This window comes from Brachionichthys hirsutus, chromosome 5 (genome assembly GCF_040956055.1).
Source record: "Brachionichthys hirsutus isolate HB-005 chromosome 5, CSIRO-AGI_Bhir_v1, whole genome shotgun sequence".
In the NCBI taxonomy this organism is placed as follows: domain Eukaryota; kingdom Metazoa; phylum Chordata; class Actinopteri; order Lophiiformes; family Brachionichthyidae; genus Brachionichthys; species Brachionichthys hirsutus.
The window spans coordinates 3,430,823-3,452,836 of record NC_090901.1 but is presented as its reverse complement, the minus strand read 5'-3'; the positions used below and the strand labels follow the sequence as shown (position 1 = coordinate 3,452,836).

Below are 22,014 nucleotides of genomic sequence, written 5' to 3'. Positions count from 1 at the left end.
AATATCAGCTCAGGCGAAGGCGGGGAGGAGGACACTCACAGCGGAGGAGCGGGGCGTCCACAGTGCGGGAGAGGAGCGGAGCGGAGCGATGCGGCCGAAAGAACCACCAAAACGGCGAAAATCGCCTGAAAATGCGGCAGGAACCGGTGCAGATGTCGGGGGGATAGACACGGCCTAGGAAATGGGTAAGAATTTATCAGTGATTCTGACATGAATCGACGAAAAACACGAGTAAGGAGCGCAAGGCAATATGGTGGCAAGAACGACAGTTCGACGCAGTGTGGTAAAAATGGCCATGGAGTGTTGTCAGCGAAGAATAAAGATTACCATTTTTACATGGTCAGTCGCATTATATTGTGTTTAACTTGATGCAATTTACATGTTTGCTAATTCTGCTTTGAGTTAACATGGGTAATATTTGGAAAATTACATCTGTTGTCGAAATGTTAGGAGCTATTTCAACCTACGCATTTAAAACGTTCTTTGTCCTTGAAAGGGCATATGCCCTTGTGTGATTGTACTCGACAAAAGCAACAAAATTAAGCAAAAGTTTGATACCTCGAACATTGTTTTGACGGTGACTAATGTAAACTTGACAGTTTTGGACTTTGTGTGTCTTTTTCCTTAAGTTTAGATATTTTTGACGTTTTTCATTGTTTTAATGAAGGACGTATTTAAATAAAATACCTGATTTTGCAGTTAATATTAACACTGACTGTTCAAATGCAGTCTGTAACAAGATTTAAATAAGTGTGAGGTGCTTTAAACGTGCTATTAAAAAAAAAATACTTAAATTATTTGTGGTAAATTTTCAAAAAGGCTTAATATCAAATTTTAAATGAATTCAAACATTGTAGTCACTATACATGGATGTTACTAGACTTGTTTGATAAACAAAGTAACCATATTTTGTTAAAGCTGAGATACACGTCGAAATACAAAATAGGGTGTTGGCTTTTAACCCTTTAAGGTCCTGAATTGAGAAGTAATTTATATTTAGAATTATTTATTCCATCTCATATTACACCTGTTAGATATGTAAAGGAATACTTTTTTTAATATCAGAAAGCTTTACTACGAGTATGTGAGTTTATAGATTATAAAATGTGTTTTTAAATAAAAATAAATTAATCTTAATATTACGGTCACGTAGAAAAGGTTGATTTATACAGACATGAAGCCTCAAACTTCGCTGTATAAACATAATATGTACTATAATTTATTTATTTTTAAATATTTCTCTTTAAACATAATAATAGGTCCATATCATTAGTAACTCCTTGCACGTAACAAAATGTCCGTTCAAAGCCTCTAGTAATGGTGTCATGTTGCATTCAAAAGTAATTTCATTTTGGAACTCCTAACTAAAAATGCAACAACTTATTTTTGGTTTTCTTAATGTTAATTAGCTTAATAACATTATTTTAAATAATCTTAAATGCCTAAAAACAATATTAGCCAAATAATGACTCTCTTATGCAGAAGTAAGTTACGTTTTTCAAACATTGAAATTTCAAACTTTTTTTGTGTTTTGCAGTAGTTTCCTTGATGCTGGCGCATTGTGTGAAGGAAGATCCTGTGACCACACAAAATGGTACGTGTTTTTGACTTCAGGCTTCTAAATGTTGCAGACTTATCTGCATCTTTAGCTATTCTTATGTAGCCTGTTCAAGCTGTGGCTATTGTGCTTTTCGGTAGAAGCATTGCAAAGTCCTGTTGCCAAGCCAGTAGCATTGTGGGTTGCCGCATTTTGACGACCGCTTATGTGTTTACAATTGCGACATTTAACCAAACGGCTAATAGCAGTTAGCAAATACGTCAAATGAGAAGAAAGTTAACTGATTGTCTTTGCATTGATAAGTTATCACAAAATGTATGACTCTTTTACCTTTCGAGCAGATGGGCACATTAGCCATATCGTCAATGCGTTACATAATGTGTGTAAAAATGCTGCTATTATGCTTTGTCTTTTTTGATTGCAGAATTATGGAGTGCTACGTAAAATCATAAAAACTGGGGTGGCTTTAAGATGCTTTTGTTTAAATTAATGTAAACAGGCTGAATCAAGACATTGCGTTGCAGCATCGCAAGAGCGCGATCGAAGCATAAAAAAACGAACGCAATACTGCTACATATGGGAACCAGTGGGGGGCACTCCTGTCACATTTCTTTCTTTCTCAATATTTCATTTTCTGTTTTAAAGGGCTGATGCCTTTGCAACATGTAGCAATGACAGAGCTATGAATTGAAGGATTCAAGTCGTACAAACAGCAACAAAGATCTGTAAGTATAATTTTAAGATTGTCTGTCTGAAGAATTGAACATTGCATTGAACGTTTCAATGCAATGTTTCAACATCTTTTTGATTAGTTAGATGTGACATTCTGTGAAAATCAGTTTTCTCAAGGGAACAAATTGACAATTAACAAATCACCACAATACCCTCGTGTCAGTCATAGGCAAGACCAAGAGATATGCCGGATCAACCTTCAAATTCCGTATTGGCAACAGATTGACAATACAAACATCTACGCTACGTTTGTTTCTTAAAAGGCTTGGATGCCGTTTGGTTTTTAGAGATTTTAATGGATTACATTTGTAGAGACTCAGGACAACTGGGCTTGAATTGAACATTCTGATGCTGGATTGCAAATACACTAAGGCCATGTACACACATAGCTGTTTTGTTTGTTTTTTTAAACTGAATATCCTTTCCCCTCTGCTTAGAAAAAAATGTAATCCACACGGTCTCATTTAAACAAATTTATACAAAAAAAAAATCCATCCACAAGTAACCGCATAAGTGCTTTGTTCAGCACATTCATAAAAATGCCAAACCAATCGGCGGCCTAGTTCCCCAAATCCTATCCAATCAGCTCTCTTCGTCAACGTCGGCCGCCTTAAGACCAAGGTGACATATGACAATTGCTGTAAGTCGACGGCCCTCTGTACTTTGTAATGCAACCTTAGTTGGTAATGACAGAGGTCAAATGTTTCCTGTAGTTCTTGACCAGCTCTGCACACACTGTAGCTGTAGATTTTCTATTGGATTGAGGTCTGAAGACTGGCTAGGTCACTCCAAGACCTCGTGCTTCTTACGGAGCCACTCCTTAGTTGCCCGGGTGGTATCTTTGGGGTCATTGTCATGCCGGAAGACTCGGCCATGTTTCATCTTCAATGCTCTCACTGATGGAAGAAGGTTTTTGCCAAAACTCTCACGATACATGGCTTCATTCATCCTGTTCTCAACACGGATCAGTAGTCCTATCCCCTTTGTGGAAAGGTAGCCCCAAAGCATAACGCTTCCACCCTCATGCTTCAGTGGGTATGGTGTTGTTCTTGGGATGCAACTCAGCATTCTTCCCCTCCAAACACGGCAAGTGGCATTTATACCAAAAAGTTCTTTATTTTATTGGTCTCATCTGACCACATGACATTCTCCAAATCCTCCTTTGGATCATCCAGATGGTCACTTGCAAAGTATAGACGGGCCTGGACATGTGCTGTCCTTAAGCATGGGGACCTTTTGGGCATTGCAGGATTTTAATCCATGACAATGTAGTATGTTACTAATGGTAACCTCAGACTGTGGTCGCTCTCTTCGGTCATTGACCAGTTCCCCTTGTGGAGTTCTGGGCCGATTCCTCACTGTTCTCAAGATCATTTGTACCCCACAAGGTGAGATCTTTCATGGAGCCCCAGGTCGAGGGCGATTATCAGTGATCTTGTATTTCTTCAATTTTCTAATACTTGCTCCAACAGCTAATCTATTCTCACCAAGCTGCTTGCCTATTGTAGATTGGTGCAAGGCAATGTTGTCACTGGTGTCTTTGGTCAGCTCTCTGGTCTTGGCCTTGGTGGAGATTGGAGTCTGACTGAAGGTGTGGACAGGTGTATTTTATTCAGATAATTAATTCAAACAGGTGCCAATACAGGTAACGAGTGGAAGATAGAAGAGCTTATTTAAGAAGTAACAGGTCTTTGAGGGACAGAATTCTTCCTTGTTTGTAGGTGCCAGATACATGATTTACACAACAATTTACAAATAAATTGTTTAAAAATCATACAATGTGACTTCCTGGATTTTTTTATTCCACATTCTGTCTCTCACAATTGAAGTGTACCTATGATGAAAATGACAGACCTAATATTTTTAGGTGGGATAACTTGCACAATTGGTGGCTGCCAAATATTACTTTGCTGCACTGACTGGTTGCTTCTTTACTTGCTCTGTGCAGATCTGATCTGCGTGACCATGGGTATCATTCACCAATCCTCGTCCTCTTTCCACAGTGAAGCTTTGTGCTGGTTTGAAGATTCTTTAAATTTGAAGAAAAAGAAGACAGCTCTGTAAGTTCTCTTATTTCAGTATTTTTCGAACACATAAAATGCAGTATAATTCAAAAAATTACACCATATTACACTTAATTTTATGTTTTGGCCATACATCTGCAATTTAGATTTCAGATTTTTTGCCACAGGTCTAAGGAAATCATCAATGTATGAATGGATGCTCAAGTGCAGGATGGAATTAACATCCTCTTGGTCAAAAATGTGTTTGCGCGATGACTGGTTATCATTTCATCAATTCAGTCAAGCCATCTTAATTAGCATATTATATTGTTTGTCCACATCAGTGTTATCTACTTCATACGTCGCAAGCACTGTGTTGCATTAAAAAAAAATCATAATGCATTGTGTAAATCCGGTTGACCATAGAGTCTTGGTACCCCTTGTGGTTGTTTGACTTGTTTGCACATCACTGAAGCTTTTACTCAACTTGGACCAAGCACTCAATCAATTCATTCTCAAAGATTTTATCGCTTTCATTTGAACTGTAGGTTGTTAAAACTTTAGTTTAAACTAAACTCTGTAATTCATGCATGGCAGCATCTGCCTTGATTTATTTATTTTATGTGCTGTAAAACAACTGAATGTCGTAGGAATTACCACAGTACACAGCTATGACTGTAATTGGAATAAATCTTATGCTGGATTATGTACACTGCAGTTGCATTCTCTACATTTAGTCTGTGACTTCAGAATAGCAACTTAATGAAGCATTTCAGCAATTGTGTTTTACAAATGCACATATTTCAGATTATCATGCACTTGCACAATGCTAGCTAATATAGTTGAAAGCTAGCTAAGTGGCTAAATTGTTGTGGAATGTTATTTCTTATGGTATCGCATGCCGTCTAACTGCTGGACAGTGCTTCTTTACTCATTTTGGTTGTGGGCTTACAACTTTTCCTTCTTTTTTTTTATCCTATCAAGACCCCATTCAACTGGATATTGCTGAAGTGGACACAGCGTTGTTTAACATGAAGATTGCAAGCGATTTGGCGGTTAGCCAAAATTTGACAAGATGAAACCATTCTCTGTTTGGATTTAAATGGTTGGATTTTATTTTTTTCTGACAAAGTGGACTCTGGGAAAACTTGGTGGCTGTATAGAGGACATCTGGAAAAATGAACTTGTGAAATGTATTTTTTTTTTTTTTGGGGGGGTGGAATACAAAGTCCACCTTTTTGTAAGTTTGATATTCAAATGCTGTTTTTAAATAAAGTGAATGTCCTTGTATTCTACTGGCTTTGTTTCATTAGGTTATTCACTAAAATTACAGAAGCATATTAAGAGTGGTAGTTGGTTATAATATTTCAACTAGACCATACAACAAATTCATCAGGTTTGCACTAGTCAAGGTGTACCTATTTAATTGACAAGCTTTATAATTTGTAGACTTGGTACAGGGTTGGTTGATATTCTGAAGTAATGCTTTGTTCGTGGATTTGGCCATATAACGGAACTTGCCATTTGATCTTTGAGGAAAATGGAACATGCACCTTTGTCAATTTAATAAACAGGTTAAATACATACATTTTTCTCAGATAAGTAGTATGAGTTTCTGCTGTGAAAATAAATGGTTTCTCAGGGATCTCTAAAATGGCTCCTGGTTCTATTTCCTGTCTGAGCAGGAAGTGATGCAATCAATGTTAAATAAATATAGACTTTTGCAGCCTCCGTATTTTTGAATTATATGAATACTATATACACATTTCAGATATAATCTAGTGGCACTTTGCTCGATACGAATGCATGTTTATATTAAAGCATTTTTTATACTTGATTAAAGGGGTGGGACTTCAACATCACCTGAGTGTGGTGTAAATGGAAATAACGTCAATCAAAGAGGCTAAGCTTTCAGAGCTAGGAAGGAGCTCTAGATGGCGGCTGAGCCTTGGGAAGGGAGCCATGGGCTTTCGTCAGGCAGTTTCTCGTGCCTCTTTTTCGACTGAAAATGCTCTATTCATTTAAAAAAACAAGATATTTGATCGTACGATAGGTGTTTCAGTGGGAATATATGCGTTTTGTTGCGTTTTTCAGCTGATTTCTTTCGAGCCGAGCGAGCCGTCTGGTGAGAGTGCTAGTCGTTGTTTTCCACACTGAGCTATGGCAGCCATGGCGCGCCTCCATTTTTAGTGGGCTGCGCTCGTCTGTCGCTGCTGCTCTTACAGTAGATGAAAACCAGCTAGGCCTTCAAGCTTTTTGAAACGACGCTTTTTTTTTTGTTAATTATTTTTAAATTGTTATTTTCTTTTACAGGTTATTATAGCCTGAAAACCCGGCTTAAGAACGAACATTGATCTAACGTTTCATTTATGTTACCACCGTTCTTCACGTTGAATTGGACTGTTTACATTGTGTGGTGCATAATTTACTGTTTTTCTCATCTTTAAGTGTTATTTTTCTAATCTTTCTCGCGATGACGCAGTTAAAATTAATTGCATGCGGCTTGATCCGTGGGCGATTTTTGAAAGACGAGTTGGATATTTAACTTGATGTATTAGCACCTGTCTTTTTTTTTTTTTAACGCTAAAATTATACTAGCGATACAATTAGTTATCCTCAAATCTGTCGATTTGATGCCTTTTTTTTTTCCTCGCTCGTGTCGCACCGCTTGGGCTTTAACTGCCAGCTGAGGAAAGACAGTCTTGTGGGATTTCTATCATAGTTCATGCTTCCTCCAACTTTTTGACAGCAAATACCGGAACCAAGGATCATCCTATCAAACGTTTTAAGGATAATACGATGATGAAGAATAAGAGTAAAAAAAAAGATGATGAGGGATCGTCTCAAAGTAATGCATCAAGGTATGATACTTCTACTTTTTTTTTTATATCTGCCTTGATTGTTTACCTTTTCAAGTGTGGTCGATCACCTGTGAATGCATTTGCTACGTGGTTTTAGTTGACGTCCACCACTGTCATGAATGACCTTGCTATTGTTTAATAGCCACACCCTGATTGTCATACAATTTCTTAACAATTCTGGGGTTTCAGGCCTGTTAATCAGCCCTTTATCCAGTGTGAACAGTGTCTTAGATGACACTGAAAGCAAATTGTCCTGTATAATTTGTCATGTGAATTGTCTCATGTTTGATGTCTCATCGCTTCAAAGTAATATGACCTTGTCTTGCTACTTGGTGCTGCAGTGCACCATTTTATCCATGCTGTAGATGGGTTTTTATTTGTTTTAGAAACTCTATTTGCATTTGTTGTTCCTTCTGAACAGTGCTTTATCTAGTCTTTTATGTGATTATGTATGACAATACTTGTACAATAGTTATTTGACTTGAATGCACTGATTACAATGTTCATTTATATTTCAAGCTATAATCTTGAACGTACACCTGTTCAAATAGTTTAGTTGTGGAGTTGTAGGACATGCAAGTTATCGTCAGTTATGCTCAGCCATTCTTCCAAAAGCCTTTATATCTTATGAATACTTTTGTCTGGATTTATGCTTACTGATCTTAAATCTAATTTAGTTCTTAACAACTGTGACAGACATGCCATTGTTTGCCAGGAATATGTTGTTTTTACTTTCTACTACTACTAGTTTTGGGACCAAACTGCAATGGACAGTTTTATTTTAAATGTTTTGACACTGATTGTTTATTATTAGATCAATGGAATGAATGATTGCTTTCATCGTTCTGACAGGGTTTTACATTAACCGATAGCTTATCATACAGATTTGCTATCATTTTAAATACTCAGTATTTTGTATTTATTTTGACTCTAGGGAGATTGTGTTGATTTAAGCCTCTTTTATGATGTTACTGCGAATGCTACTGAAAAATAATGTTCTTTTCTATTCAAACCTTTCCTGTGTGTATTGTCAAATTCTATTCAAAGTTTTGTGCTCATGAATCAACAAAATTTGTTTTCACAAAACATTTTACAACGATGGTAAAGGGGTATTTGTGTGTCATTTGCAGGTCCCTACATCAGGTGGAAACATGGCTCTACTTTAAACAATAAAGTTTGATTTCAAAACTGCCAGGTTATGTTTGTGTTGGAACAATGCAGAAATATACAAACGACAGTGGCTGCTCTTTCGAACGTGATTTTATTGCATAAATACCCTGCACCAGCTTGCAGCTTTAATATTAGAACTGCCCTCTTGTGAAAACATGATGCACCCCTTTTCATCCTTCATAACCGTAATGTATAGATCAAGAATTCTGATACTTGATGCAGATTTCCACCATTTTACTGCAGGTACAATGCAGTAGGTTACATCACATTTGTAGTTTTTGTGTTGTCTCAGGCAGCCATTTTAGTATTTTAAGCTGCGAGTAAAATGTCCTCTGCAACTGATGAGAAACTTTCTAATGACAAATGAGCCCTGAACAGAAACAGGAAATCAAAATGAACCAGTCGTTTTGTGCAATTCTTGACTTGAGTGATGCACGAACGCTCTACTGAATCACAAAATGGCCCTGGCTTCGTGTGGCCAGTTTGCTCACTTATCTGTATTAAAACTCAGTTCAGGACTACATGTAGGAGGAACAGGAAGAGTTCAGACCTTCAAGATATTGTGCATCGCGTTCCTATAGGCTGGATTTCAACATGGCAACACCCAAGCCAATGGGAATTCGAGGTTCTCGCATGTCCCACCCACTTTTGAACTCGAGATGCGGAAATAGGTTGTCATATCCGGTAATAATTGTAAACAATTGGAACGGTCTGAGAAACAGGAACAGCGAAGTTGCGTTGATAAAGTGCGATTATAATTATTTAGTCTGAAGAGTTCACCTTCATGTCGTGTTTTATTTCTATGATCGTATGAATGACATACAGGATCAGTATTATAACTTACGGAAGCCTTGTTAATTTCAAATGTGATTAGTAATCTAATGAAAAACGGCGAGTAATGACTTGAGTTTATGTTCAGATGTATTCTTTTAAACTGCAGTAATTGTATTTTGCCGTAGTAGTCAATGTACCGCAGCGATATTTAATTTGCTTGTGTATAGCGTCCCCACATGTCCAGAGAATGTATTGCACCATGACACAACGGGAAAGGTCTCACTACCAGGCTTATCTATTGAAGGCGTTTATTTTATTCAAAATAAATACGACGTTTGAATATAGCCATTGAAAAATTGATATTTATATGTTGTATTTGAATATGTTGTTCTATTGACCTGCTATTGACTACCAACTTGGGGTTTTTAACTTTAAGTAAGATTTAAGCTTGTCTTATAAAATGTATTTCCTTTTATGTCTTCAAGCTTTGACGAAAAATATTAAATATTGTTAAACTCCTTGAAGGTTATTTTCATCTTCAATGTAAGAGGTGCTCTTGACTAGCTGTTACATTTGTAATGAGAATGTGAGCTAGGCTATTAAAGTGTTTAAAACTGTTTTATTTGGTATCATTCTACTTTAATATTTCTCCATTAGAACAATGTGAGCTTGACTTGAGTATTTTTTTGGATACTGCTGCTGTGCTGGAGGCGAGCAGGACGAATGTCAGCCCTACAGTTTAGCTCAGTTTTATTCTAGTGGTGAGAGCTGATCTTGGGCTTTTCGTAGTGCCTGTAAGAGGATTTGAATGTCCTCGAGAGAATGCAGTTCTTACAAGACTGTTGGCTCAGTACGGACGCAGCATGATGTCATGAGGTCTTTGTTCACTCTCAGCTGATGGTCACAACTTGCTCTTGCAGCTTCTCCATGTCCCGGCACAAATATCTTGAGAAATATCTACACAAACACATGAGCACTACAATAATGAAAGGATGAATCTGTTCTTGTTCCTGTAGCAACTCCGCTTCAGAAGAATCCAACCACTCTGCGTCCGAGTCGGGGAGTCAGTCGGAGAGCGAGCATGGCAGTGAGAGGAGGAGGAGGAGGAGGAGGAGGAGGTCACACAACTCGGAGTCGAACAGCTCTTCAGAGTCCGAGAGTCGCTCGGAATCAGAGTGTGAATCCGCAGATACCAAATCACAGCAAACCACATCAGAAGTCAAAGACAAGCCAGTTAGAAAGAAGGAGCGCCTGGCAGATGTGAAGAAGGTAAAGGTCACTGAACTAAAGAAAAAAATGCCCTTATGTTATTTGTGTTAATTCACTGCTTCTAAAGCAGTTTAACATTCCTGTCCTCTCTAAATGAAGATTGAGTTAACTTTATCAAGGATGTAATATGATAAAAGTTTTGACATGCAAGGCAGTTTGCAACTGAACTTAAAGGGATAGTTCACCCCGAAATACAAAAACAAAAAGATAAAACACTTTTGAAAACTTATCATCGATGATCTTTTCAAGAAATCAGTACCCACTTACTCACAATCCACAGACCATTCATAATAATCACCAGGAAATCTGTAAACACCTGTTTACAGATGTGGGACGAACACCCCGATGTATATGGGGTCAGGAGGTCAAACCGCAGCAGACAAGAGCCGGCCCGGTTAAACATTGGAGCTGGGGTAAGCTTGAAGACATGGAAAGAATGATTACAAATACCGGTACAGCTCGGCCAGTAGGCCTGTCCTGCCAGAGTTGGCTCCACTGGCAACAGCTCTGTATAAGTATAAGCAGGCCACTACTACCATCTAGTGGCTCGTCTGCGTATTGCTGAAACGTGTGCCTGCTGTGTTGAATGTTCACAGGGGAGCAGTGACTCAGAGTGTGAAAGTCCCAAGAGAAAATCATCTCGAGGGAAGAAAAAGGAGTAAGTATGGAGTCTGAGTACTATTTTTGTAGAATGTTCTGACGGTACAACATTATTCTTTCAAGCCTCCCATGTTTTAGATGTACTTTACTCAGTTTATATTTGTATCCAGTCCATGTCTGCTTTTTTTGATTGTTTTGCTAATGTGTGTGCGCTCATTGTGATTCTTATCATTTAAGCTCATGTGTAACCGGTTTTCTATTGGCTCCACATTGACTCGGTTAGTGTCAGTCAGTCAGGCGATCATTTACATCAAATGTGATTGGTTGAATCAACGACTTTCTCCTGTGGTAAAAAAAAAACAAAACAAAACAAAACACCCTGGGGCCGGAATCTAATGACATTCAAATAGGTTGTAGCAGTGGTCGGCCTAAAAAGGGTGAACTTGTGGCATTTCTTTGTTGTAAGAAATATCTGGAAAGATGATGACTCAATTGATGAAGAGGAGGAGGAGGAGGAGGAGGAGGAGGAAGAGGAGGAATCTTCCGACATTTCAGACAGTGAGCAGGAAGAGAAAAAAGTTAGATCCAGACGTCTTCCTGCTAGAAGGTAAGAGCGTAGCGAGGCCTCGCCAGCAGTCGGCTACCCGCTGTGTCGCGTCGTTCCGTTCTGTCTGAGCTGCTTTTCATGGCTTTTTTCCCCCCTTTCCTAATTTGCTTTGTCACATTCTGCATCCTGATGTTCTTCTATCTCAATGTACAATGCATCTAAAAAATAAGATTCATCTCAACTAAATGGAATAAATAAATCACACGGCTAAATAAATGAAAAAAAAACCAAAACCAGTTTGCTGCAGTTTCTCTGTGGAACAGAGACCAACATGATATTTGTGATGCTGATCCAGGCGGTTGGTTTCTGTGTTTTACAGACCTCAGACCAAGACGGTCAAAAAGCAGCCGTCCCAAAAAGGAAGGAAGACCAGGATACAGGACTCATCGGCCGAAGAGGACGACGGTGAGGACGATGACGGTGAGGACGAGGATGACGAAGACGACACTCCTAAGCGACAGACCCGAAGAAGGGGTGCAACAAAGGTCAAAAGGTGCATTTCCGAGCCCAGAGATTGGATTGTAATTAGGACGGGCAATAGGGAGCTGCTTTCGTTGTCCTGATCTCCTGTTCTATGCTGCTCCAGTTACAAAGAGGACCAGCACGACTTTGAAACGGATTCGGACGACCTGATAGAAATGACGGGAGACGCGGGCGAGGAGCTGCAGGATGATGACAGCGAAACCATTGAGAGGGTCATGGAGACCAGAGTCGGCAAAAAAGGAGGTGATTTCTTTTTACTTGTATTCCGCTGCTTCGCCTCATGGTCTGCCTCATGTCTAAAAATGTTTCGTCTCGTTCTTCCAGCCACCGGGGCTTCCACCGCTGCGTACGTTGTGGAGGAGAACGGGGACCCGAGCGAAGGTTTCGACGACGACGAAGGGGAGGAACAGCATCTGATTAAGTGGAAAGGCTGGTCCTACATCCACAACACGTGGGAAAGCATGGAGTCGCTGATTCAGCAGAAGGTCAAGGGACTCAAGAAAATGGACAACTACAAAAAGAAGCAAGATGAGCTCAATTCATGGTGAAGAGCTTCGTCTTTGTGCCGCGTAGTTCACAGATCTTTCAAGCGTTTTTAGAGCTGATTTTCTTTGTAGGCTGAGGAAGGCCTGCCCGGAGGACGTCGAGTTTCATAACTGTCAGCAGGAGCTCACTGCTGACTTGAGCAAGCAGTTTCAGTTTGTGGAGCGGGTTATTGGTGAGAATCCGGGCAACATGTTAATATTTAAAGCTTTATGTTGCGTTTGTAAAGTATTTCATTTGACTTTTGCCAGCAACAAGAACGGGAAAGACGCCAGGATCGTCTGAGTTCCCCTGTAAGCTCCTCAGACGTTTCATTATGATTCTTACCTCCTGTCTTCTGCCTTTACAATGGTCTCATCTGGTTAATTGGTGTGTTTTGTTAACAGCTCATAGCCACAAGGCGCCGTCGTCCAATGAGCCAGAGTACCTTTGCAAGTGGATGGGTTTGCCCTATTCAGAGTGCAGCTGGGAAGACGGCGCTCTGGTTAGGAAGAAGTTTGAGCCCTGCATCGACGGCTTCATGAATCGATACTCCACTAAAACCGTCCCCTCTAAAGACTGTAAGGTAAAAATCCAATTGCTTTAATCCAACATGGTCTAAATATTTGTTCACTCTACTTTTTTAAATATCAAACAATATATCAACAGTTTCTCTCTATGTAATTGTAGCTTTATTTTTTATTTTTTTACTGTTTTTTTCAGGTGTTGAAGCAAAGACCAAGGTTTGTTGCTCTGAAGAAACAGCCCTCGTATATCGGAGATGAGACCCACGAATTGAGGGATTATCAGCTGGCTGGATTGAACTGGTTGGCGCACTCCTGGTGCAGGTACGGAGAAAATAAATATTAAAGGGGACATATCATGAAAAAAGAATGTTTCTACGCTCATATTTTGTGGTTTCGGGTCATTACCAACCAAAAAGCTGCTAAATGAAACCATCCAGTCACTCCTACATAGTTAGCGTAGGAGACGTGCACAAGATGTGCGTGCACTCTCCCCGTGTCTACGCTCCGCACGTGCGCACTCTACCTGTGGATGAAGTTTATTTTTGGTGCGTCTTACCGTTGAGGATGGGTTGAAACCTCATCGCCCCCCCCCCCCCCCCCCTGCATCCTCATCCTCAGGTGCAACAGCGTGATCCTCGCTGATGAAATGGGGCTCGGGAAGACCATCCAGACCATCTCCTTCCTGTCCTACCTGTTCCACCAGCACCAGCTGTACGGGCCCTTCCTGCTGGTCGTGCCTCTGTCCACGCTCACCTCCTGGCAGAGGGAGTTCGACGCCTGGTCCCCAGACATGAACGTTGTCGTCTACCTGGGTGACGTCATGAGCCGGAAAACAGTAAGTGGGATCCGCAGGGCTTATTTCCTGGACGTTTTAGGTGGCTGACCTGCTTTTGTTTATTTTTTAAACGCATGCATTTCTGCTTCTGTTTCTCAGATCCGTGACTATGAGTGGGTGAACCATCAAACGAAGAGAATTCGTTTCAACGCGCTGCTAACCACTTATGAAATCCTACTCAAAGACAAGGTGGGCGCACCAATCCGTATCTTCCTCTTACCTGAGCATGAATAGTACAGATTAATTGGGATTACAAGAGCTCGATGTTTGTCACAGGGAGTGCTTGGCAACATCAACTGGGCTTTTATGGGCGTGGACGAAGCTCACAGGCTCAAGAATGACGACTCCCTGCTGTACAAAACATTAATGGAGTTCAGGTCCAACCACCGACTCCTCATCACCGGCACGCCGCTGCAGAACTCCCTCAAAGAGCTCTGGTCACTGCTGCACTTCCTCATGCCCGACAAGTACGCCCTGGTGCTGAACTCATGCAGCTGCTAGTTTGAATCCCAGACAGACGTGAATGACTTTTCTGTTCTCTCTTGTTACGCTGCAGGTTTGATTCCTGGGAGGATTTTGAGGATGAGCACGGCAAAGGAAGGGATAATGGTTACCATAGTCTTCATAAAGTTCTTGAGCCCTTCCTCCTGCGGCGCGTCAAGAAGGATGTAGAAAAATCTCTCCCGGCCAAAGTGGAGCAGATCCTCCGCGTGGACATGACTGCCCAGCAGAAACAGTTCTATAAGTGCGACTTCATTTGTGTTCTCACGTCCACCTCTGCTGCACTCGCGGTATTCCTCACGACCTTAATTTGTTCCTCCATATTTCCAGGTGGATTTTAACAAGGAATTACAAAGCCCTTTCCAAAGGCACCAGAGGCAGCTCCTCCGGCTTCCTGAACATCGTTATGGAGCTTAAAAAGTGCTGCAATCACTGTTTCCTCATCAAACTGCCTGAAGATGGAGAAACGGAAACACAAGGGGAAGTCCTGCAGGTATGTCTCCTCCTGAACCCTCTTTAGCCACGGGCAACGCCTCAGGATGTCGCTGCCGTGTGATGAAACATGGAAAAATCCTTATTCCTTAGGGTTTAATAAAGGGCAGCGGGAAGCTGGTGCTGCTGGACAAACTGCTGACCAGACTCCGAGAACGAGGCAACCGAGTCCTCATCTTTTCCCAGATGGTCCGGATGTTAGACATGCTGGCTGAATACCTCACCAAGCTTCGCTACCCATTCCAGGTCGGTGTTGCACCTTTCCAGAGCAGCGTTCTGCCTTTTCTGTGCAAAGCGAGGCCTCAGTTCTCGCACACAAGCCGGTCTGCTGCTGGTTCCTCTGAATGGTGTTGTGGAAGGAAAGCACGCTCGTTCCCTCTTCATAGATCAGAGACGTGTGATCTGCCAAAAGCGTACAGACACGGTTTTTCACCGCTGCTTTGCTGTTGACTGGGACGGGGGCTGTTGTGGCGGTAACGGCAGGGTGGGTCGAATCAGTCTCTGATGAATGGATAGCAGTTCTTGCTCCCCCCCAGGCTTGAGTTTCAAACTGGTTATTTATACCAACAAGTAATTTTCTGCTGACTCCTGCAACTCGCTGGTCTCGGGTTGTTGCTGCTGACTTGGTCCTGGACTTGGTCCTGGACGTGGACCGGCGTGAGCGGTCTGAGCACATCGACAGCGTTATGGCCGATCTCGGGAAACCTTTGAAAGTTAATCTTCTCTGTTTTCCCGTTTCCACTGCAGCGCCTGGATGGGTCCATAAAGGGAGAAATCCGAAAGCAAGCGCTCGACCACTTCAACGCTGAAGGCTCAGAGGTGTGTACCGGAGATTTGATGCTGTGAACTCGCGTGTAGAACTGACAGATTTCTACTCTTTGACAATAGAATTGTAGAAACATTGTGCAAAAACTATACATGATTACTGAAATAAAATCTGAGGTTGGTTCATAATGGCTATTTTTCATGCTTGTGATGTAGTGCATGTTAGAAATGTTGGTGTTTGTCTTTTGATGAGGTCTGTATTAAGGATATCCTCTGTTTTCTAGGATTTCTGTTTCCTGTTGTCCACCAGAGCCGGCGGTTTAGGCATCAACTTGGCCTCGGCGGACACCGTGGTCATCTTCGACTCTGACTGGAACCCTCAAAACGACCTGCAGGCACAAGCCCGGGCTCACAGGATTGGCCAGAAGAAACAGGTAATCCGTGGTTCTGATTGGCGGCTGTCGCAGTCAGTGACTGTGGAGTGTTATCCTCAAACATTTAGTCCTGGGGGTCGGGCAGGACATCTGCCTCCAGAAAATGATTTACACAAAGTTGTTGTCCATTTTCCATGATAATTTTATGTTTAATCAATTTTACCCATCAAATTAGGAAAAGTCATGAAATATGACTCGGAATGATGAACAGTGATTTGGGGACGGGAGGGTTAAGACATTTCTGTCCATCCTTTCCCTTCATAGGTGAATATTTACCGTTTGGTGACCAAAGGCACCGTGGAGGAGGACATCATTGAGCGTGCAAAGAAAAAGATGGTTTTGGACCATCTGGTCATTCAGAGAATGGACACCACCGGGCGGACGGTCCTGGACAGCAACTCAAGAAACACAAAGTAAGCCGTCAGAAATGAGCTTCAGCTTTTGTGCTGATTGAGTTTTATTATAATTCTTATTTAATGCAGCTTTATCTGAAACATCCAGTTTAACTTTCCTGCTTTGTTGTTTGTTTCAGTTCTAACCCTTTCAACAAAGAAGAACTGTCTGCCATCCTCAAGTTCGGTGCCGAGGAGCTTTTCAAAGAGACTGAAGGAGAAGAGTCTGAACCGCAGGTATCGCAGCATTGATTTGTTCTCAGTGCGACTTTGCTTTGCTTTTGTAAGCGTTAAATCAGGATGTCTTTGTTTAGGAGATGGACATCGATGAGATCCTGAGGTTGGCTGAAACGAGGGAAAGCGATCAGGGCTCGAGCGCCACAGACGAGCTGCTGTCTCAGTTCAAGGTGCCCGGAAGTTATCCATGTTTTGTTTTTGGACGTACGTCTTGCCTTCATCTCCTTCAAAACTATCCCCCCCTTCTGCTTCAGGTGGCCAATTTCTCCAGCATGGAGGAGAGCACTACAGAGTTTGAGGGGAGGCTCATCAGGGAATGGGACGACATCATCCCTGAAGAGCAACGTCGCAAAATCGAGGAGGAGGCCAAGCAGCGGGAGATGGAGGACATCTTCATGCTTCCCAGAAGCAGGAGCTCTAACAAAAGAGTAAGCGCAGAGGAAGAAGGGCTTGTCTGCACATTTCCAGCTATCCGGGTCCACAACTGTTGCTTTTGGTGCTTTCAGGCTCAGGCCAACGACAGTGACAGCGACGTGGGCTCCAAGCTGAAGCACCGCTCCTCGGGTTCCGACAGCGAGACCGAGGACAGCGAGGACGACAAGAAGCCGAAGAAGAGAGGAAGACCGCGAGCACGCAAAAACAACGTGGAGGGTTTTACTGACGCCGAGATTCGCAGGTCGAGCACCGGAGCGATTGTCTTTAGTTTTGGTTTAACGTGTGCAAATATATTCATTCTAATATCGTTAACAGGTTCATTAAGGCGTACAAGAAATTTGGGTCACCGCTGGAAAGGTGAGCATTAAGTGGTGTCATTAATGAATGTGTGTCTGCGTGATTCCTGAAGTCGGGCTCTGTGATCTGCATCCAGGTTGGAGGCCATTGCCAGAGACTCGGAACTGGTTGACAAGTCCGTAGCGGACCTGAAGAGACTCGGAGAGCTAATCCATACTAGCTGCATGGCTGCAGTGCAGGAGCACGAGGAGCACCTTAAAGAGAACCCAGTTGAAGGTTGGTTTTAATGTTACGTTTTTTTGTTTTGTTTTTAATTTGAAGTAACAAAAAGTGGCCGATGTTCCAGCCAAAGGTCCTGGGAAAAGGCGAGGAATTAACATCAAGATCTCAGGAGTGCAAGTAAATGCCAAGTCAATCGTCCAGCATGAGGAAGAGTTCGAGCCTCTGCACAAAGTCGTGCCTGCAAACCCTGCGGAGAGAAATAAGTGAGAGTCTAGTGCAGCTTAGAAGCTCAGCGCATGACGATTAAAGTCGAGGGTGATGCATGACGGCTCTCTGTGTCCCGCAGGTTCAGCCTGGCCTGCAGGGTCAAGGTAGCCCACTTTGATGCGGAGTGGGACCTGCAGGATGACGTCCAGCTCTTACTTGGCGTTTACGAACACGGCTTTGGTAACTGGGATCTGATCAAGACGGATCCGGATTTTAAACTCGCTGATAAGGCAAATATCTAATGTATAATTATTTTTTATCGCTGAGACAGAGAATATGTTGTTTAAAAATATAAAAAATCATTATTTAAAAATATAAAAATTGTGCCACTGAATATATAAATTGTCTATTTTAGACAGAATTGACCTGCTAGTGTAAAAGCAATTAAAAAATGCACCTTTTTAAAAGTCAAACATTTACTTCTTGCCGCGCAGATTCTCCCAGAAGATCCGAGCAAGAAGCCACAGGCCAAGCAGCTGCAAGCGAGAGCCGAGTATCTCCTTAAGCTGCTGAAAAAAGAGCAAGACAGCGCAGACGTGTCCAAAGCAGGGGAGGAGGTACGCGGCCGTTTAGCACGCGGCGTCTGTCTCCGATCTGCACGACTGACCGGTCTCCTCCCCTTAAGATCAAAGTGAAGAAGAGGAAGCCTCGGGTGAAAAAAGACAGCAAGATCCTCAAGGATGAGCAGGGCAACGACATCGCCTCCCCCCGCCTGTCAGACAACCCGTCTGAGGAGGGCGAGGTCAAGGTCAGTCACCGGTGCAGAAATATTCTCATTGTTCAGGGCGTCTGTGTCAAATACGTCCCGTCTCGTGTCTGAGCAGGATGATGGAGCAGAGAAATCCCCCACCAAGAAAAGACAAAGGAAGAAAGACAACAAAGAGAACAAAGAGAAGCAGGGAACTCCCAAAACGGAGAAGGAGGACAAAGACAAAAAGGGCAGCAAGCCGAGAAAAGAAAAGGTACAGCGAAGTTCGATCGACCTTGTTTGTGTTTATCCACGCAGCAGGAACATCAGGCCAGTGGTTTGTCTTCCCCCGTCCTGCGGAGTTATTTGTCCTCATGGGGGGACATTTTTTGTCTTTAAGGCTAAAGGAGCCAAAGGAAAAAGGAGTCAAGGCCCGGTCCACATCACAGCCGGCTCCGAGCCGGTCCCCATCGAAGGGAAGGAGGACGACGAGCTCGACCAGGAGACTTTCAGTATTGTGTGTTTATCGCTCGTGTGGCTTTTCATAAATAATGTGTCACTAAACGGTTTATTACACCATGAATGTGTGTGTGTGTGTGTGTGTGTGTGTGTGTGTAGTGTAAGGAGCGCATGAGGCCCGTGAAAAGGGCCCTGAAGCAGCTGGACAAACCGGACGAGGGTCTCTCCGATCAGGAGCAGCTCCAGCACACTCGCACGTGTCTGCTGAAGATCGGCGACCGGATCACAGAATGCCTCAAAGCCTACAACGACCCGGATCACGTGAAAATGTGGCGAAGGTAAGGCGACGATGTGAAACGCGTCATTATGAAAAGCCCGCCCCCCTCTGAAAACGTTCTTTTTTTTTTTTGGGCAGAAACCTCTGGATATTTGTGTCCAAGTTTACGGAGTTTGGCGCGCGGAAGCTTCACAAGCTTTACAAAATGGCACAAAAGAAACGGTCACATGAAGAGGAGGCAAGTTTTCCCGTTTCCAGCTGTTGAATCTGCGTCTTATCAAGTGTTGAGGGAATAAACACGATCTTTAACCAACTCTTAAAAGATATTCTGTGTCATTTTCAGAAGGAGCAGAAGAAGAAAGAGGACTCTGCGGGGAGGGGTAAAGGTTTCAGGCCCGATTTGTCCGGGTCCAGCAGAGACTCCTCTGGTACTCAGACGTCCTCCAAAGCTGCGTCTCACTCGTCCCAGCAAGGCTCGCACGGGGGACACCACAGAGACCAGTACATGTCCAACAAGCGCCATTTTGGCAGCGATGGTATGTGCTGCGGTTTACGTTGGTTTAGTATTCCCATTTGCAATGCAAACCCCGGAGAGACATTGATTGACTGAATTTAATTCTTAAGGGAAATATAATTTAGTTTAGAATCAAAAGTTATAATGCAACGCTTTTTAAACGTGTCTGATTACAGAGAGAGGAGAATGGCAGAGGGATCGTAAATACGCGTATCCGGGTAACAGCAACCCGTCATGGCAGGGAGACCGACATCACCCGTACGACTCTCATCGCTACAAGGATCACTACGGCGATCGGCGTTTACACGGAGACCCGTACCGCAGCTCAGGCGGCTACCGCAACAACGTCTCCCCACGCAAAAGGCCGTACGATCAGTACAACAACAACGACCGGGACCACCGGGGCCACCGGCCCTATTACGACAGGTGAGCTCCTCGAACCCGAGCGGCTGGTTCTGTTCGGAACGGTGATGTCACAAGTATAAACGTTATTTCAGGCATCCAGACCCCAAAAGGAGACGCGATGAGTTCCATCCCGGCTACCACCAGGGAAGAGACGGGCCCCTCCAGGACTACAGGAGGATGCCGGAGCACAGGTCAGGGGGGCCGCCCGGACCGGACCACTACAGCAGGCCTTTCCCTCCCGACAAACCTCTGCCGCTGGATCCTCGGTCCCCTCAGGTTCAGAAGTCTCCCCAGGACTCCCGCTCCCCACGCGAGCGCCCCTCCGAGCGCCCCTCCGAGCGCCCCTCCGAGCGCCCCGCCGAGCGCCCCTCCGAGCGCCCCGCCGAGCCCAACGCCGCGGTAGACTCAAACTGGAACAACAGGAAGAATTAAATATGCCGCTGTTGGCCGAGCGGCCGATCGGGGGTGGGGCTTCGTTCCGGGATTGAAGCCTCATGCTGCTGATGGACAAGCCCTGACTCGCCAATCATAAGCTCAAAGTTGCTAAGGGAATCGAACCCGCGCCTTCTGTGACTGATTTGTATGGCGAAGGACAGTTTGTTTCCTCCTGGCATTTTCACAATGGGTGGGGGGGGGGGGCATCTTTTCTCAAGTGAATTGACTCAATCAGTCGACTAAGACTGAGTGTAACGCTGATCAATGCTTAGTCCCGTGGACTATTATCGATGGATTTGGGATGCGTGACTTCTAAAAGTGCCTGAAGGTTTTGGCCTTTTGAATCCTAAACGTTTGGGATTGATCCTAATGGACGTTTTTTTGTTAAATGGTGTCACTGAGGATAAAATGTGGTCAGTAATTAACGTGTTACGTGCACCTTCGTACTGTTAATCTTGATCCGGGGGGGTGGGGGGGGGGGGGGGGGGGTAATTGAAGCCAGTATTTGTCCTGACAGGTTTTAACAAACTCCCTCGTATGGACTTTACTTCATTCCACTAAATCGGAACCAGTGTTTACTACATCAACGCAGTATAACTTCATAAATACCCTTTATCCTCCGTCTGTCCTGGTGACAATGGGCATCAGTGTGGGGCAGTCTCAGAAAGTCGCCCGTCTTTCATCCTACTTAATGTAAGTATTCAGTTGTTTCTGAAAGTACTACTTTGATTACTACCGGTACTTTATTCGCCGCTGTCCTCCCGTTGCTGCTGTTTGTTTATGTAACACATTTCTTGTGCCAAATCCAGTCTTGCTCTGCCCCCCCCCCCCCCCCCCTGTATGCTTCTCTATCTGTGCCTTATTTATGTGTGTATTATGTTGTATACTAGACCGTGGACAGTAGTGGGGCCTGACATGAGCAGGATGTGTAGTATTACATTTTAAGAACGCTGCTCAGAATGACCGGCTGAAGGGACCATGTCTTCTGGTTGTTCATTTGAGTGCTACTTGACTGACTTGTTGCCGTGGACAACCAGCAGCATCTCTTTTACTGAAGCAAGCGACAGTTCCTGTAACATAATGTTCTTGAAGAAAGTCTAAATAATTTATATTTGTGACAAAACCACTCTTAGGATAAATGTGCTGTAGATATGTAATAAAATTTGTTACACAATGACTTTTATCCTTCCTGGTTCTGTTTGGAGTATTTTTCTTTACACAGTAATTTTTTTTTAATGTTTCTTTTTTAAACC

The 22,014-nt window shown here is 43.1% G+C and overlaps 1 protein-coding gene and 1 long non-coding RNA gene across 3 annotated transcripts; both read left to right on the top strand.

Annotated features, from left to right (window-relative positions):
• The first annotated feature begins 23 nt into the window (after positions 1–23).
• On the top strand, positions 24–5,583 carry LOC137894137 (uncharacterized). 2 transcript variants are annotated; one of them, XR_011105470.1, is made up of 5 exons: positions 24–185; positions 1,538–1,594; positions 2,204–2,283; positions 4,294–4,350; positions 5,278–5,583. It is a non-coding gene; the product is annotated as an uncharacterized lncRNA (long non-coding RNA). The 2 variants fall into 2 exon arrangements; XR_011105469.1 differs by having other exon boundaries at positions 4,239–4,350.
• Positions 5,584–6,621: 1,038 nt separating this feature from the next.
• chd2 (chromodomain helicase DNA binding protein 2) lies at positions 6,622–21,932 on the top strand. Its single transcript, XM_068739001.1, has 37 exons — positions 6,622–7,154; positions 10,115–10,367; positions 10,694–10,780; positions 10,964–11,025; positions 11,434–11,574; positions 11,894–12,067; positions 12,161–12,300; positions 12,382–12,601; positions 12,675–12,775; positions 12,987–13,165; positions 13,303–13,427; positions 13,725–13,941; positions 14,041–14,130; positions 14,218–14,408; positions 14,498–14,686; positions 14,773–14,935; positions 15,028–15,180; positions 15,682–15,753; positions 15,984–16,133; positions 16,398–16,546; positions 16,666–16,762; positions 16,840–16,932; positions 17,017–17,190; positions 17,269–17,438; positions 17,513–17,554; positions 17,631–17,770; positions 17,841–17,979; positions 18,063–18,213; positions 18,418–18,540; positions 18,609–18,731; positions 18,808–18,945; positions 19,072–19,188; positions 19,290–19,468; positions 19,546–19,645; positions 19,751–19,943; positions 20,098–20,347; positions 20,419–21,932. Exons 1-37 carry the CDS (start codon positions 7,093–7,095, stop codon positions 20,756–20,758), a joined length of 5,487 nt encoding a protein of 1,828 aa, XP_068595102.1. The 5' UTR covers positions 6,622–7,092; the 3' UTR covers positions 20,759–21,932.
• Positions 21,933–22,014: the final 82 nt, after the last annotated feature.

Bases quoted from the DNA above. Each gene is read 5' to 3' on its own strand.
- chd2 (XM_068739001.1), top strand. From the start codon at position 7,093: ATGATGAAGAATAAGAGTAAAAAAAAAGATGATGAGGGATCGTCTCAA. The intron at 11,575-11,893 runs GTAAGAGCGTAG...TGTGTTTTACAG, and splicing joins AGACGTCTTCCTGCTAGAAG to ACCTCAGACCAAGACGGTCA. The intron at 18,541-18,608 runs GTACGCGGCCGT...CCTCCCCTTAAG, and splicing joins TGTCCAAAGCAGGGGAGGAG to ATCAAAGTGAAGAAGAGGAA.